This window comes from Sprattus sprattus, assembly GCF_963457725.1.
Source record: "Sprattus sprattus genome assembly, chromosome: 5".
NCBI classification, from domain to species: domain Eukaryota; kingdom Metazoa; phylum Chordata; class Actinopteri; order Clupeiformes; family Clupeidae; genus Sprattus; species Sprattus sprattus.
The window spans coordinates 36941416-36959833 of record NC_137924.1 but is presented as its reverse complement, the minus strand read 5'-3'; the positions used below and the strand labels follow the sequence as shown (position 1 = coordinate 36959833).

Sequence of the window (18418 nt, the reverse complement as noted above, 5' to 3'; positions counted from 1 at the left end):
GGGGGAAGAGAGGGAGAGATCAGAAATAAACAAAATACAGACAAAAACAAGGTCAAGGTGGTGTTAGTTATAAAATTAATTCTTAGTTTAGTGCAGAGACAATGAATTAGAGAATCAGTCAATCATGCTCTTTTCAGCATTGAAAATAGCATTTTTCTGTTTCTTCTACCTCTTTACAACAGTAGTGTGAAGATGAACTTTTGCTGTGTTTCTTATGTGCGTAATAAAGGACAATCACCTAATAATTATGGTTTTCATTGTGTAATAGTTGGTGTAATAGTTTAAGATATTATGCTTAATTTCTCCACAGCTAACATGTTGCTAGTGTTTTTGAAATCTTGACTAGTTGGCCTATTTAACACATACTGTACATCTCCAAAGCCTCTGTCTTGGGACGTCTTGTTGTCAAAAGAACAGACTACTCACATAAAGTTAGGCAGCATATGATTTTTCTTTTTTCCAAATCTGGTAAATCTTATCTAGTGTATACTTTTATTTTCCCCTAAAATGAGAAGACAAACTGGTTTAGCGCTTCATGCTTTTACTATTTTGTGACATTTTCCAGGTTTTTTTTACACAGGAGGCTGTACTGTACTTAAACCTGTAGTTAGGGTACTTCTCCTGGTGACTTGCAAGTACTCATATACCCAACAACCTAGCCTATGTATTAGAACACATCAGGGTGCACTAAAGCCCCCCTACCTATACTGAACAGCAACAACAACAAAGTGATGCCTTCATGAACATTTCACTGGGGTTGTCAAGTGGGCAACTTCCTTCATCTGTGTTTCGTTGAATTAGGTTAGTGTGTCAACAGTGGTGTCTGCCGCCTAACCACAGCCCTCCATACTCACGATGGGTTAGGAGGGCACATGTCGATACCAAAGACAACACGTACCTCAAGATAGACCTCAAGCATTACTAAAAGACATCCCCACAACAACCATGACCAAATGCCTGTCCAACAAGGTTCTTCAGCTATACTTAGGGCCATTTGGTGGAGGCCCTAAGTATGCCAGGGTTCGTCAGCCATACTTATGCCCAGTTGATTTTGGTGGCTCTAAGTATGCCATCTTCAGACATACTAATGACCTGTAGATTATGGTAGGTGTAAGTATATGCCCTGTTGAATCAAATCCATAAAAACATTGTTTCAAGTTAATCTTTTCGTCTTAGCTTGTTTTTCTGATTTATTGGGATCGCAGGACAACAAGTTATGGTGTTATCAAATAGTCATCAGAAGTGCTGGAAAACGTTTTATTTGGTGTCGCGTTCCAAATCAGAACTGGCGATAGTTTGTGGAGTTATGAAACATGCCACAATATTTTGTGGTCTATGATCATGTCACTGGACGTTTCTCAGGTAGACTCCAACACACGAGGAGGCGCTGTGCATATACAATCAATGTAGGTGAACTGAAATTAACAGAAGACAAAGCAAAGGGGGCTGCAGACCAAGTTAGAACTACAACATTTATTTTCATATTTCATTTTCACTAACACTAAATGAGTGACAGCCACAACCTGCGAAATGTCAAACGAACAGTCGCTTATGTATATAGTTCTGAATATACAGAAATCTGTGATTCTCTCTCTAAAGTTCCAAACCGGGTAAGAACAAATGCTAGCCAGCATCGTGATAACATGCTAACTTAGTCTAATGCTAGGTTCTTTACTTTCAAATGTTGCTCCTTGTGTGAGGAAAACTGCTGTTGGGTTTTAAGTGTATGTTGCATGCGCTGTTTTGACTGTTTGTTGCATGCTCTGCCTTTGATGACTTTAACATTTTATCTTTCTCAGGCATCAATGGTTCACTCCTTGATAGAGGCATATGGTTTGATGAAATATATGAAGTAAGTTTGCCTGCACAACAATCAGATATGAATTAATGTTATTAATAAGTGTAGCCTAGAGTCACGAGGAAAGAATGTCGTAAATACCCCGCTAACCACGTCTACATTTGGTTAATGTAATGCTCTTTGTTAGTTCGTGAACGCGAGAGGGGCTTATACTGTTTCTGTTCATTTTTAGAGTCACAAAACCACAGGTTGCTTCTATGGAACAGATGGCAGCATTTCACACAGGCTCTTACCTGGAACACCTGCACAAAATCAGTCAGGATGGCGATAATGATGACCCGCAGTCTTCTGATTTTGGTTTAGGTATGACGTTGACAATCTGTCTCAATTCCGTCCCGAGTTCACTATCCGATGTGTTTTTCCACTGCAGCAACTCGTGCAACGAAGGCTTATGGGCTCGAACTACATTTTCGGGAGTGCTGCCTACAGTGGGCTGAGACAATCTGTCCCTAAATCCAAACGGTATACTGTTCAATAGAACTGGTCTGATTGGCATCAACTGCACACTGTGTTTGCATTTCAACATTTCATTCTTAAAGTAACACTATGCAATTATTTGACACTTTCTGAGGTATGGTTTTATAGGCAGATAGTGTTGGTACCATCCTCAAATTCATTTTGATGGGCATGTGTAGGACAGTTAATCAACTGTGTCTTCTCCACTACCAGTCCAGGAAATGCTCTTTGTAGTTCTGTGTTGCGGGCTGGAACTGTGGAAAATGGAATGAAAGTGGAAGAAAAGCTTTCACAGTATGACATTGCCAGCTATACTGCCAAAAGACACCAGTTAGTGTGTTGGGAAGCTTATATCAATGTCAACTGGGCTGTTGGTGGTGTTTGCAAGGTTTTTGCATACCTTTTATGAAGTTAGCTTGCTAGTTTTGGAACAGAACTCCTTGTTGCTGCTTTAAGTCTCCATCCATAGTTCAGACATGCACAAGTTATGAAAATATGTAAAAAATAAAATAAAAAAAAACATGAAACCAGACAGAATTAACAGTAAATAGTTGTGGACAGATATTTGGGTCGAATATCTTATTTTTTTTTTCTATGTATAGTTTGATTTTACATTGAAGGGCTGTTGCATAGAGTATTCAAAGCCTTATATTACTGTGGCTGTGCTAATTAAGGCTTTAACCCTTGGTTTGGGATCTAGTCCGAAGCCTTCTAGTACTGTGGCTCTACTGATGTAGGCTTTAACCCTTGGTCTGGGATCTAGTCTGAAGTGTTGTCTTAGTGGCTTGTCATGTAATTCAGAAAACATAAATGATGATGATCTTGACCTAATCCTAACCATACTTGCATTAATGGTACAGTCTGTAGGATTTAGAGGGATCTATTAGCAGACATGTGAGTAGTATTCATAAATATGTTTTCATTAGTGTATAATCACCTATAATCATGAATTGTTGTATTTAAGTTAGCTAAAGGCCAGTTCAGACCAAAGATTTGTGAAGAGACGAGCTGCAACTACTTAAAACATTCAGCTTGCTGCAACAAATTCTTCTAAAATCATGGGGGTTCAGACCACTGCATCTGCTTGCAACAGCACCAACGTTTCCATAACAACACCTTTGTAACACTACTCGTTTTAACTAGATATGAACTAGCTAGCTGGTTAGTTAGCCAGCCAAGTTAACCAACTTGCTGACTAGCAGTCAAGTCGTATCACGTTTTTTTGATAGCATCTGCTTTCTGACTGATGTTGTACAGACACTGGTGTTTTCAAACCAAGTTAATGAAAAGTTCTCTGTGTGTTTAAACCAAACTCTGCAATGATGCCTTGCCGAGAGGTACTGGTGTTTTAAAACCTTTCAACTGCGGATATAACCATAACACCGGATCTAGAGAGGTCATTTCACGTTTTTATGGCAACTGACAGCCACCATAGGCCAGAAGCCTTACCATGCTTGGAAAGGGAGGGGTATTCAGATGGTTGCAATCTGCAACTTTGCCACAAGATGCCACTAAAATGCTACCCAATGCACCTTTAAACATGGTAGACCTTCTTTGGTAGATTTATATTAGACCTCTTTGTCTAAAGACATAGGTCTAATTATATGCTGAAGGTTTCATTTTATTTTCCAGCTTTATTTACTAATCTTTTGTTAAGTACTCATGTTTTATTCCCATCTGTTTTTCAACAAAATATTTATCTTTCTTTCAAAATGTTTACTTCACCCGCTTCTGTTCTTGTCTTTCTGTCTCCTGCCTTTTAGGCTATGATTGCCCTGTGGTGGAAGGCATCTTTGACTACGCTGCAGCTGTTGGTGGTGCCACCCTGACGGCTGCTCAGTCTCTCCTGGATGGAAAATGTGAGGTGGCCATCAACTGGGCAGGGGGGTGGCACCATGCCAAGAAGTAATCAAACATCATTTGGGTCAGGGGGGGTGCTGTACTCCGAACAACATTGCCATATTTGAACCTCAGTTCAATTATAATATTTCAAGTTGACATGAGAACCCTTACCTTCTTATGTCTGATATCACAGAGGTCGACTGCTCAATTTTTAGATGCAATCTATAGTTGAGCTGTTGTTAGGAGTACCCCAGATGTAATTTACCCTACTTAAAATGTATTTGTTACATAAAAAACCCTTCATATGAAATTCCTTGTACCTTTCTGTCTCTCCCAGGGATGAGGCGTCTGGCTTCTGCTATGTGAACGATGCTGTCCTTGGCATCCTCAAACTGAGGGAGAAGTATGACCGTGTCCTGTACATAGATGTGGACCTTCATCATGGTGATGGTAAAAGAAAGCATTTCAATATTTCAGTGCATTCAAAAGAAAACATTACATTGCTGTGCCTTTGCTTTTTATTCTTAATTTAGTTGGTCTAAATTAACTGCAAAATTGAACTGACGCTCGCAGATGAGGGTATCTTTTTAGCAGCTAGTATATAGAATGGCTGCTGGCCTCTACTTTGTTTCTGGAGTTTGTTGCCTCCGCTTTGTGCAATGTTTTAGTGTATTGTGAGAACTTGAAGACCTTGCATATTTCTTACATGTCTCTTTATTAGTCAAGTCCATTTGAGATAAGGTTGCTTTTGTTGTCTTCTCACAGGAGTGGAGGATGCTTTCACTTTCACATCCAAAGTTATGACTGTGTCGATGCACAAATTCTCTCCAGGCTTCTTCCCAGGTAAGTTTTGTTAATCATGTCCTCTTTGCTGGTACTCTAAAACTATGAAAAAGAAGTAACTGTTTGCAGTGGAAAAATTGATTATGAAGATTTAAAAATAAGGTGTATGGAAAGGACACTCCATTGAAATGTAATGTTGTAATTAGTCATGTGCTGGGCTATCTTGAAGGCTTTTCTAGAATACCTTAGACGCTATTAGAGATTGAGGCCCTGTGTGATGGCATCTTCTCACTGTAGGCACAGGTGACCTGACTGACACAGGCCTAGGGAAAGGGCGCTGGTATGCTGTCAATGTTCCACTGGAAGATGGTATTGGAGACGACAGGTATTTTCAGGTTTTTAACAGGTACGTGACCTTTCTTCTGTTTTTTCCAACACCTTACCATGACCACTTTATACATGTACTACTACAACATGATAATAAGTAAATAACCAAAATACATTTAGTCATAAACAAATGGATTAGTATGTGTATAATTCACTTGTAGTTACATTTTACAAGTCATATTATCAAGGGCGATTCAGTGGCACAGTGCTAACAGTTCTCATCAAATAACATGATAGCCTGAGTTACATTGATCCATCAGCTGTGAAAGTCATTGACTACAACACTTTTGGCTGAATTGATGGGTGCTGTGACTGTGTTGGTTTCTTGTTGCAGTGTGATCCAGCAGGTTAAGGCGTTGTTTAACCCAGAGGCCATTGTGATGCAGCTAGGGGCTGACACCATTGCAGGGGACCCCATGTGTTCCTTCAACATGACTCCTGTGGGCATCGGCAGGTGTCTTCAGTATGTCTTAGAATGGGAGCTGCCTACACTGCTGCTTGGAGGAGGTTTGTTGGGTGTGCGTGTGTGTGTGTGTGTGTGTGTGTGTGAGCTGCTCTGTCACTGCAGAAGCTTAATCTGTATGAAATAGATGCTCTTTCTGCTGCTTTTGTTGCCAGACTGCTTTCATAGTTAGGAACTCAAAATTATTACATCATGAATAGTTCAAAAGAACTTGATGGCTTAAGGCCATTTAGGCCAGATATGAGCTCCAGCTCTTTGCTTGAGTGATGACTACCTTTGTCTTAAGGCTTGATTTACAATTAAGAGTCCATTGTGCTGATAGTCTTTACCCTTTTCTCTGTCCTCATTTTGTGTTTGTTTCATTCTCTCTCTCCACTTGATATTCACTCTATTCTCCTGCTCTGGGTGGAGATAGGAGGTTATAATCTTGCCAACACAGCCCGATGCTGGGCGTATCTGACGGGGACTATTTTGGGTCAGTCGTTGGCATCAGAGATCCCAGACCATGAGGTAAGAATCCATCCCGTGTTTCATTTCAGAGCAGCCCCTCTGTCCTCACTCTTCCTCTTCTCTAAACCCCCCCACCACCACCACCACACCCCCCACCCCCTCTTTCCATCTCTGCTGAGTCACTCCACCTAATCAAAGCCGCTGGGCTGGCTCTGAATAAATGGGTCTGTTTTCAGGTGATTGGAGGGGAATGTTGTGTGTGTGTGTGTGTGTGTGTGTGTGTGTGTGTGTGTGCGCCTCTGTGTGTTTAGGGAGTGGGGTGGGGGTGGGGGGTGCTATGCCAACAATAGTGTTCTGTCCAAACTGACTCACAGAGGAACACTTGTGCTGTTTTCTCTGCCACTCGTGACCCTCTTCCACTCCTCCACCTTTGCATGTGCTTTACTCTGAAAAAGTCTTTCTTTTCAAAGGGAGATGGTAAATTCCCACATAATTTCTCTGGAGTTAGTAAAAGAGAGGGCATGATAACGATGGATGGAGAAGGTCTTGGAGTTTTTTTTAAGGTCCAGTCAGGAGTAGACATCACCCCTCCTCCCCTTGCCTGTGTTGGAGACTCACAAAGAGGGTCTTTCTGTCGTGGTGGTAGAGGTTTTCATGGTCAACTAAATAAAAGCTGCTCTTGTTTCTATGAGCCTGACCTTTAACATGTGTCTGACCTGTGATAACCTCATTAAGAGATGCTGCTAAAACACTGTGTACTCTGTGTACGTACTGAATCACAGCCACTCTGTGTACGTACTGAAACACAGTCAAGTGGGCATGAAGAAACAAAATCAGACAGACTTTGTCTCGTGGCATATATCGAGATGACAATATGGCCTTTCAACATTTATTTGATCAGTTTTGTAGTGTGTCTTATTTTAATCCTGATTGCTTAGCCAAACCAACTCCATGCTACTCGGTATTAATCTTCTACATTCGTTGTGGAAGAGTATATCTCAGTGTTGGTGGTTGTTTTGATTCTTGCGTCTGGCATTGTTGTAAATTGTTCATGTTGTTCCCTTAGGGTACCTACAAGTTCACCAGGGTTCATATGCCAGGTTCGACCCTTAACCCCAGGCTGGGTATGTTTACACAGAGGACTATTCCACCCCTTTCCCTTAGCGAGGGACGAGTTTTTATCTAATCTCAACCCTTACCCTAGCCTGGGTTTGTAGTCCCAAGGGGTACCCCCCCCCCCCCATACCCCTTACCCTGGTTTGCCTGTGGCATATAATCTCTAGTGTAATCTCTGACTGGAGTAGAGGGCAGCTGAGTGTCTAGGTATGAAGATATGTATGTGACGTAGAGAGGTCTGGCCTTTGCCTGAGGCACTTTAATCAGTCGCACAGGGAATGCAACATCTTGTCCTGTGGATTGCTGAAATTACCATACCTGTTGGTTGGGTTCAGGTTTGTGTAAATTACAGATGTCGGTTCCTTCCTCAAGTCTGTGCTTTCTTGTCCATTTAAAGATGCAGTATGTTCTATCACTCCATCCAGACTTGTCTATAAAGGCATTAGTTAAACTGAGGTCCCCGCGCATCTCACTAATCTGGCCCAGCCCATAACCACACTCTGCTGTATGCATAAGGCCCCAGGTGGCTTTTTACTGTTTTGACTGCCACTACAGGACAGTTCCAGAGAGCTGCTCTCTCCCCTCCGTGACCCCCCCCCCCCCCCCCACCTCTTCTTTTCTTGTTGTCTCACCAGGCCACGAAAAAAAGCACCCCTTCTTACCCCAGTAGTCCCTTCCACCTCCTTCATGACCCCCTACTTCAGTCGCTCAGCAGCACTGTTATTGTGTGTCCACCCACTCTGAACTACAGGGTGAATCCACACTCTGAGGAAAGGGGAAAGGAATGGCCTGAAGAAAGGCACGAGTAAAAGGAAAGTTGGATAAGAAATAGAGTGGATGAGAGGAAGAATGGAGACAAGGAAGGAGGAGTGGAAGGTGGAACAAAAAGTACTTTGTACCTGCGGGTCTGTTCCCTGCAGCTGCCTCATTCCTGCGGCAGTGAAAGGGTCGTATCCAGACTACTCACACACATACAATGCAGACCGGAGGTAACTGGAATAGGCACACAACGGGCTCATTCAGAGATCAAGAGAAAAAGAAACAGATAGGTAACTCCCTGCCCAATATCATACTCTTTCTCCATTGATTAAGGTGGGATACATAAGACCACAGGTGTTGTGCAAAACTATGAATAATATCATAATAGTAATAAGGATAATATTTGTTGATGTTTATTATTATAATAATAATAATTATTATTATACAAGTATTTTATATAAAATAATTATGCAAAAAATACAGAATACAGGGGGTGATTTAAAAAGCTATGCTGGATAAAAATATATAGAATAAAAATAGACTGAGTATAATAGAATAGAGTGTTCTCTCACAGAGGAATGACTTCCTGTATCGGTCCTTATTTTTTGTGCAAAACCCCTCTTCCAACAATTAAACTCCCAAGATTGAAATAGTGTTCAATTTAGTTCTGGTTCTCCTAAAATCAATGACCACCTCCTTAGTCTTGGTGACATTCAAGAGAAGATGGCTGTCCACACAGCATGCTACAAAGCATTCCACCCATAGATATCTTAGATAAAGGCTAGATGTGTTACGGCGGACTCTTGAACGTCCGCACAGGAGGCCATTTGATGGAATAGCTTCCGGTAGGGATCAGTGGTGCGTTAGGTAACGTCAGTGATCTTCACAATCGTTTACACTCTTATCTCGCGGAAATTTTGACGGATTTACAAATGACTTGATTTACAATCGTCATTACCTTGGTAATAATTCTGGATGCTTGAACATGTTGAAATGTGCAGCTTAATTGTGTATCACGGCTATTGTGTATCAGTCATTTTACATCAATTGGCGACGCATAATTGTTCTTTCTTTTCAATATAACCTAAGTTGCACATAATAAAACTGAAGTTGCACATGATTTACAATCGGGTTGGTTTGTTAAAGGTGCATTAAGGATTAATAGGTATTCGCTAAAGGTATGCGAGGTAGAGGTAATTACTCAACAACTGTCCATACACAGTCAAACATCAATCATGTGCAACACAAGACTAAGCAAGACGGCAAATAAGCTACTTACTAGATCGGCAGAAGGTAATCAAAGTCAGGTCGGCGGGCATCGGCAGGCAAAACTACAGAAGGCAGTTATATGCCTATCGACCCTGCTATGCCATTGGTACGGACGCAATTCTCCATATTAAAAGTCATTGTAGCGCCCCAATTTTTTTTAAGCTGTTATTTGAAGGTTAAACTGCTTATCCTAACCCTAATCCTAAAGCATAATTGTTGCATATTGTGCCTTTAAACATCTTACATTATGATTTCGACAGGAAATTGCTGACTTTATTGCCAATGAAGATGCCAGAATTTTGTGCAGCCTGCTCTATTGAATGTTCCCTTGAAACGAGACCCCGTGGGATCAACTTTATTGTATTATATCAGTAATATTGCTTTTATAAAGGTGATAATAGTATACATGTTTCTCCTGTTGCCATTCTGCATGCTGAGTTTGCGTAGCCTAGATATTGATTTTACATAAATAGTTTGTGCATGTGTATATTTATTGCACCTATCTGTTCTGTTCAATGTTATTTTCATATAAAAACCCATGTTTATAATTCTTCATAAGTATGCAGTCTCATAAATACATCTCTGAACAGGGTGGGGATTTCAACATGGATCTGTGTATATTTGTAAAGGGAAATCTTGTAGCTATTTTAGAACTTAACATAATTATTCATAAGTATGCAGTGTCATAACTACATATCTTACGTTTATAACAAACCAACCCGTTTGAAAATCGGTTGAAAATTGGGCAAGTTCTGATTATTTAAAAAGAACCACTACCAACACAATGTTAAGGGTGCGCGACATAGACATAGAAAAAGAATAAGAATCTATTCTTATGTCTATGGTGACCGAGCTATTCCGTCTCAAAATGGCCGCCATGTGCGGACATTTGACTCCGTCGGCCAGAAACGCGGGCAACTTATCTAGCCTTTATCTATATATCTATGATTCCACCAGTTCCCTGTGCTGTGTCCTTGCTGACACACCCTAGGGTCATCAGAGTGATCATAATATATCTGCAGACCGGACTCTGAGTTGAACTGAAAGTCTGATGTGTAAAGGGCCAAGTACAGTCCCCTGTGGCACTCCTGTGCTGCTAACCTCCTGTTTGGACAAGCATGCACAAACTGTCAGATCGTTGAGGATCCAGGAGGTTGTGGAGGAGCCTACCTGCCTCTTTTGGAGCTTCTCTCGGAACAGTGTAGGCTTATTTTTAACTGCTTTAAGCTCAAATCTGAAAATGTTTCCACATGATCCCCTCAGTTCTTACCAATGTTTTATAATGTTGCCCGTACTCCAGATATGGACACAGGCCAATATAACTGCCAACAGCAACAATAATCTACAACATTTTCAATTCTACAACTATGCTTCCACTCATAAGGCAATTAATGAATAGTTTTCGAATAATAATAATGATATTTTCAAACAGGGAAGGAAACCCTGTCTTTGCATTGTATTATGACTGCAGGGCATGAAGTGTTTGTTTTTTGGGTTTATTTCCCACCGATTTACATAAACTATATACGATATTCACCCATCCACATGAAACTAGCCATGAATGTGGCCCAACATGGCTGCTTTGGAATGTTTGTTTCCATAGTTGTCTGTGTCCCTCTGTGCTAGTGCCCCCTGAAGTGTGGGGGGCTCAAGGCACTTTTTTACCAATAGTTTGACAACTGTATCCTAACGGGCAAGGTTAATGCACCTTAAACCTGCCATAAAAATACCGTTATATTTGACAAAAGTTTTCAAGCTATTGCTCAAACAGTGCGTTCAGCCTACCCCACATAAGGGAGCACTCATAATGGCCTACCCCACTTCAGGGAGCACTAATAATGGTACATACTTTATTTTGCTTGAAAAAAAAACAACTTCACATATTGCCTTTGTAAGTGTTGGTTACATCTGCACTTAGAATCTTCAGATGGAAGTTAGTCTCATTAAAAGATGTGATGATTTCAGTGTTGATGTCAGTGTTTGATGATGCTACAGCACACTTTAGACAGTGCACGTGGGCAGATGCATGTGAGACCTTTATTCAAATTGCCATAATTTTGTAACTTTTGGTTTTGGCCCTGAAACTTATAAACTTAACATATCTGGAGTACATGATGCACATTTAGAGGAAAACTGAGGGTCATGTGGGGGGCCTGTAATGAATTAAATGTCATGGGATGACCCTCGGGTAAGTGATCATCAGTATAATGTGTGCATACACATGTAGGGTATGGTTACTTGATCTTCTAATTATGTAGAGCTCAGGGGTAAATTCTCTTCTTGAATTTGTATTGTGTACCCATACGTAAACATGCACAAAGTCTCTCAACCGGCTCTTCTCTATTTTTTAGCTCTCTCTCTTGTGGTCTATTTCAAAGAGGTTGGGTGATTCTGTCCAAACTAAACAGTCTGACTGAGGAGCTCTGTGTTGTCTCTGCACGAGAAACCCAAGGTTCATGGGAAAAAGTTGTAGGAGATCCTCTTCTATATTGTGTGTGTGTGTGTGTGTGCGTGTGTGTGTGTGTGTGTGTGTGTGTGTGTGTGTGTGTGTGTGTGTGTGTGTGTGTGTGTGTGTGCGCGCGCGCGTGTGTGCGCGCGCGCGCACAAAAAGTGGACCTTGTGTGATAATGCCTTGTATGTTCCACATTTCTCAAACCGGAGGTAGGCCAGATAAACAAGATGATAATTAAAACCAGAGAACTCGGGCCTAAGCACAGTGTGAACTCAATCCTTTTTCACTCTTCAACTCCCTGTCATAACTCTCATTTATCACTTTATGTTCTCATTCTTTTATGGTTTGGCATGGGAATCTTCTTTGTCAATCTTCTTACATTTAAGATGATATCAATGACCTATCCTGTTTCATACAGTAATCTTAGTAATTAGCTTGACAATTGGCTTGGATGTTTTTGGCCTGGATGTCTTGTTTCATTGTAAAAACGATATGCATTTATGAAAGTATGTTATTAGTTATTATACTATGGGGAAACAAACTTTTATTTAGTTGGCTTATTTTCTCTGAAAGCACTCGTTCCCAAGCACCTTCAAAATACAGGCTGTGTCAGTAGTAGAAATGCCCCCACAGCCAAGAGATGTACAAGCAGCTTGCTATGTAAATGAGAACAAGAGGGAGAGTCAATGTTGAAGCCATGCAGGATGTGCTGGAGAAACAGAAGGACCTTACCTTTACCTCCCCATCAGACCTCAGGCATATATACTTCTCTTCTCTTCAAGGATTCCCTTTGACAACATTGTCCCTCTTGTCCTGTGTTTGACTGTAAGGGGTTCATCAGTTTGTATCAGACCCCCTTTTGTATAGTCTTTCTTTTATTAAATGTTTGTTCATTTCAAACATTTGTATAATGTTTCCAAACAGTTGTGGCATATTTATACTGATTTCTCTCCTGTAACAAAAAGTTGTGGTTGTTGTTTGCTGAAATGTTCCACTGTTTTCTTTCCAGTTTTTCACAGAGTATGGACCTGATTATTCACTAGAGATCAGCCCAAGCTGCAGACCTGACCGTAATGATGCCCAGCAGCTAGAGCGAGTCATCAGCACCATCCAAGGTAATAGCCATGATCACTACCACAGCCATGGACACGCATACAACACCACCATGGGAAAACAATAACTCTTAGCATATTGCATTGCAGTATGATAAGCATTTTGTTTTTCATTGTGGAGGTTTGGTCTAAAACTAGCAGGTTAAAGGTAAACTTCAAGATTTTCCAAACGCGTCCTTATTTTTACTAGGGACAATAAACAAGCGAAGTCAGCAAACAAATCAGCACATAAAAGTAAACCACTTGTTTTTGCCAATGACAAGCTTGTATTTGACGTGATATGGGACATGGAAAGGTTCCAGTCTCTTATGTAGCTCTGAACTCCATGCCTGTAGCAGGGAGGCATATACATATCTCACAAATACATTGTTGCATGCAAAAATGTGTGTGTTTATCAAAGACGCATTTTGCAGATTCCTAACATACTTTGAGTTAGAGGAATTCTTTGCGAAATGAAATTGTAAATTAATCCTTATCACCAGCAAGCGCTTCAAATTCACAGAGCGCAGAGGGGAGAACAGGCTAAGGCCATGTTACCACATGCTAAGATTAACAAAATCATGTACACAAAAGCTGGCTAGATGACCGCTAGACCTTTGCCATAATAACTGCCCTGAGAATAGCGAGTTGCTATTAGTAGGAGGTATTGGTAGCAGTAAGACCAAATTTGGTAGCGTGTGACCTTGCGCCAGTGTTTACAGGTTCTCGTGGGTTTGAGTCCTGCCAAATATTCTGTGTAGCTGTGTAGCATTGTCAGGCTAATGTGTACTGTAAATGTGCATTTTGTTATTATGTTGACTCAAATTACCGTGTTCCGTTGGCATGTTTTTTGGGCACGACAAAAAGGATGAACATGGTGGTCACTTTAACTCAACATGGTTGTGTAAAGAGGCTTTACAAAGGTTACTTTAACTCAACATGGCTGTGTAAAGTTTTGTCTTAAAACTAGAGATGTCAGTCAGCAGACTTGCAAAAATACAACACAGATGCCACTGATTAGTTAGAAGTTAAGTTAACATTAATGTACTTCACATGACCATACGTCATCAAAATGAATTGAAGGATATTGCATAGAAACACCTTAAAAATTGTCAAAAACATGCATTATGGGGGGAGCTGTGGCGCAAGCGGCAGCAGCCCTATACCATAAATGGGTTGGAATACCCATGGGGACCCGGTTCGAGTCCGATTCGCGGTCATTTCCCGATCCCTCTCCCGAATCTTTCTCCAGCTCACTTCCTGTCTCTCTCTACTATCCTGTCCGATTAAAGGCATAAAAGCCCAAAAAATAAATCTTAAAAAAAAAAAAAAAAAATGCATTATGTGGCTTTTACTGGGAAAATGGCTAGGTAAGCTACTAGTGACAGTTTGATAACTTGCATTATTTCTAGATACTTTGTGTCACCACTCAAATGTTCTCCTACACTGCAAACCTTTCAAAGATGTTTTTTATGGAAACAAAGCCATCCCTTAAATTTACAGAATACCAGCCATGGGGATTGGTAAACCATATGAGATTATTAGTATGTCAGCATTACAGAAACATTTCTGGGGTTATGTTGATGAAACAGGATATGCTTTAATGCAGATAAGCAAGTCAGATGTTTAATAGTTAATAGTCTTGATTCCTGTCTTCTGGTCTCCATGGGTAACGTGGTGTGATGTAATGTGTTCAGCAATGTTTCCCATCCCCAGCTGAAATTCTGTTAGTTTGTGAGCATATCTAGTCCTGAAAAGCGTGAATGTACATTTATTCATTTCATAGATTTTGTCCAGAACTACAGTACAGATATTGTCTGGGAATTCCCTGCCCCTTCACTGCATTGCATTTGCTCAGTTAGTCTGGCCAACTATCATCAGCGATCCACTTCACTCACGTAATTGGACACGCCTTTAACCAATCAGACCAACGATACTATACAACGATACAACGATCGGTAATAAAGCAAACACATATTTTTTCTGTATGAATTGTTCCAGGGCAAGTTTCTGTTCTGTTTTCAAAGAAAACTTGCCTTATCGAAGTTTTGCGGTGCTTCGGCGGCCACCATGTCCAATGTTTAAAAACTCTCCGTGCAGTAGATTCTGTAACGTAGCCGTGGTAAGTTTAAATCCGCCAATGGCGCGCTAGGTAGCCAAAAGCCAGTTTGTGATTGGCTCCAAGGATTGTGGAAATCTTGAAATGAACGGCTATCCAAAGTTGGCCAGACCCAGTGCAGAGGCAAAATCAATTTGGCCGGAAGAAGTGGGGCGGGACTTCCCAGACTAGTACAGATATACAGTTTCATCAGTATTGAATGACCTCGGTGGTGGCCTTTTTCTCCCAGCTTAGCTACAGAAATGCGGGTTCTTCAAGAATCAAATATGTAATTGATGAATGGATAATAAATAATCAAGTTTGTCAATAATCAGGGTATCACATTTGACTTGTTTGTTTTGAAACATTTGATTTGATGTGTGTGTTTGCATATGCTTTTCATGATTTAATTTTGACTGAGCTCTTTTCCAATCTTCTGCTTGTTTCCAGGGAATCTGAAGAATGTAGTTTAAGAGTGGGCCCTGGGCTTGTGTTTGCCTAATGAAGACAGTATGTGGAAGCCATCGCCAGAGAGGAGCCGCAGAAAACATCACTTCAATGTTTCCAGGAATGACAATAGAGATTCTTTATTTCATTTTCAAAATGCTCATTCTCCAAATACATACAAAAACATGGATGGACCAAAATTCTGCCACCATCGTAGCGTTCCATCAGAAAGTAGTGGCTTAACCAAGGATTTTTACCTGAAGAAAAGTTTGTTTTGCCCATATTTTTCTGCCATGTTGATTGTTATGGGTGGTGATATATGTTTGTTCTTTTGTTTTTGCTTTTTTGTATATGATGTACCTTCATAAGTCCCATATTCCATTTTAAGATAGTCATAATTCACGCTGTTTTTGAGATTGAATGAAATATTTCGTGGCTAGTACAAATGTTATCAAAGGGTGTGTTTGTTGTGTTTTTTGTCTTTTAAGTTTGGTCAACTGACACCTTCCCTTTTAGTATACTATACCTTCCCTTTTAGTATATTAAACCTTTCCTTTTCGTAGACTATACCTTCCCTTTTCTAAAGTAAAACTGTAACAAAATGTTTTGCTGGGCTTTTTAATTTTTCAGTGTAGAGTAGCTCGTTTTGCCACATATCTCCTGTTTACTTAGGCTGTCTTTCCTCTTAAATAAGAGTGCCCCTCCATAGCTGCTAAGGTGACCTCAATCAGAGTGACAAAGTTTTCAAAGAGGTATTAGTAGTTGGGCCAGTTTGGGAATGGAACTCTACACCAATCAGCTTCAACATTAAAACCACCGGCCTAATATTGTGTAGGTCCCCCTCCTGCCACTAAAACAGCTCTGAACCATCATGGCATGGGCACCACAAGACCTTTGAAGGTGTCCTGTGGTAGACATTGGCAATACACATAAGTGCTTAGTTGCAAGGTGGGGCCTCCATTGATCGCCTTGTTTTTCCAGCACATCCTACGCATGTTCGATCCTCGTTCGGATTGAGATCTGGGAAAGTTTGAGGCCAAGTCGATACGTTGTATCTTTTGTCATGTTCCTCAAACCATTCCTGAACCATTTAAAACTTAAAGCCAGATTTGGGATGGTACCACAATGGCTCTGATGTACACAGAGGAAATGTAGCTGTGGGCTTGTATAACAATGGTCACAGGTACAGTGCTTTGCTTTGAGAAAACCTCACACACTTGCAAAATCTTATATTTCATATCTTTTAAGAGATACAACTTCATACACTTTTTTTTTTTGCCTCCTTGATAGCACACTCGACTGTCTGAGGGTGTGGGTTTGCGTCAAGTTGAGGACTGTGCTCAAAATGCATGTACTGTTTTGTTTCTTTTACTATGCATTTCACACCCAACCCAGAGGTTATGATAGAAAATACAGAGGTGGATTATCAAAAAAGGCGTTTTTGATTTTTGGTCATGGATGACCAAGAGGAAGGGAGGTTTTATTCCTTTATGGATGATGACCACTTTTTATGGAGAGCTGTACAACCTCTTTAAAGGTGTAGTCAAATACACCCCTCCCTTCTGTGCATTGATTTATTTCTCATTTTACAGAGCCAGGACTGCAGGAAAACAGTTTTTAACTGTAATGTATTATAGTCAAGGTCTTCGCTAGGCTGTGCCAAATGTTTATAATGTGTTTTAAATATGCGTGTCAATAACTCTTACTTAAAGATGAATCTATGGGGAATTATAATGCCTAGATGAAAAGCAAGAAAATTATAAAACCTATCAAAATATAATGCGTTTGTTTCCCACACACGGCCATTCAATTGTGATTGATTTTTTTTACTGTATGTGTTTGCAATAGTCACTTCTTCATTTTTGCTATTCTATATGAAATAGCCAAAGCTGCTCTTAACCAGAGTGCGGTTTGAAGAAGGTACGTAAGTAACGTAAGTCATCATGTTCTATGTTGTGACCTGTATGAAAGACAATGATTCGAGACAATGATTTACATTTGGCAAGTAACTATGGCAAATAAATATGTCTGCCTCTGCCTTCAGTGATAATAGGAGACATCTCAGGTTGGTTATATGATATAACCATATGACATGTAGGGCTCACGAGTTTGTCGCTTGGTTTTGGACCCTTGAATTGAGTCCTGGTTCGCGAAAATGACACCCAGTTTATCTATGCTCTTGTTGACGACCCCAACCGAAATTAATGGATACGCTATCCATCGCTCTCCTGGTCTGTATAATACTTTCATGTTTATTGCATTGAAACCATTATAAGCAGCCCCCACCTGCACTGTCAGATAAAAGGTTATAAACAATGACAAACATATGGTACAAATTTGATACAAAAACTTGGACATGTAATGTAGGACCTTTCAAAAGCTCTTGGAATAATGGCCTATTGAAGACCGGTTTGTTTTGAGATTACATTTGAATAAAGTAAATATCATCCATACTTCGAAGTATTGTCTCAAAGGTTTCTCTGATAGAGAAAAAAAAGAAACCGCACACACACACATATCTGTGTCAAGGCGTATGGGGAGCGCTCTAACCCTGGACCACTCCGTGTTGCTCAGACGACACCAACTGAGTGAGATTGTGGGCAAAATAAGTTGATGCTTGTCATGGAAAAATAATATGACTATTTCACTTTTGTGCGACTTCCAACTTGTGTGCGCATTAGTGCAGGCAATTTCGCCTTAAACTGAGTGCGGGTGCTGGCTTTTGCTGGATAATAAGCCTTGGTTCGGACTTCGAAATTCTGCGGAACTAACAATAGATTATATGTAGAGGTAAGTTATTTTTATCTAAAGTGTATTGTTATGAAAATGTTTAATTATCTGTGCAGCTAACCTTGAGAGGAAAGACCCTGGCAATTTGTCCCAACAATAGGCTAGGCTATTAGTTCCAGTCCAAAAGTATTAGCAATATTTAATTAGGGGTGACATC

At 40.4% G+C, this 18418-nt stretch overlaps 1 protein-coding gene across 1 annotated transcript; it reads left to right on the top strand.

The window, feature by feature from the left end:
* The first annotated feature begins 1 nt into the window (after position 1).
* On the top strand, positions 2-17789 carry hdac8 (histone deacetylase 8). Its single transcript, XM_080839222.1, has 11 exons — positions 2-1610; positions 1800-1852; positions 2031-2161; positions 4078-4219; positions 4494-4606; positions 4922-4999; positions 5237-5345; positions 5661-5833; positions 6205-6299; positions 12845-12950; positions 15475-17789. Exons 1-11 carry the CDS (start codon positions 1506-1508, stop codon positions 15495-15497), a joined length of 1128 nt encoding a protein of 375 aa, XP_080695348.1. The 5' UTR covers positions 2-1505; the 3' UTR covers positions 15498-17789.
* Positions 17790-18418: the final 629 nt, after the last annotated feature.

What these genes read in the sequence shown, in the direction of transcription:
- hdac8 (XM_080839222.1), top strand. Translation starts at nt 1,506, where the DNA reads ATGAGTGACAGCCACAACCTGCGAAATGTCAAACGAACAGTCGCTTAT. An exon ending in CTCTCCAGGCTTCTTCCCAG is followed by an intron (nt 5,000 to 5,236) that starts GTAAGTTTTGTT and finishes TTCTCACTGTAG; the next exon opens with GCACAGGTGACCTGACTGAC. An exon ending in CAGAGATCCCAGACCATGAG is followed by an intron (nt 6,300 to 12,844) that starts GTAAGAATCCAT and finishes TTTTCTTTCCAG; the next exon opens with TTTTTCACAGAGTATGGACC.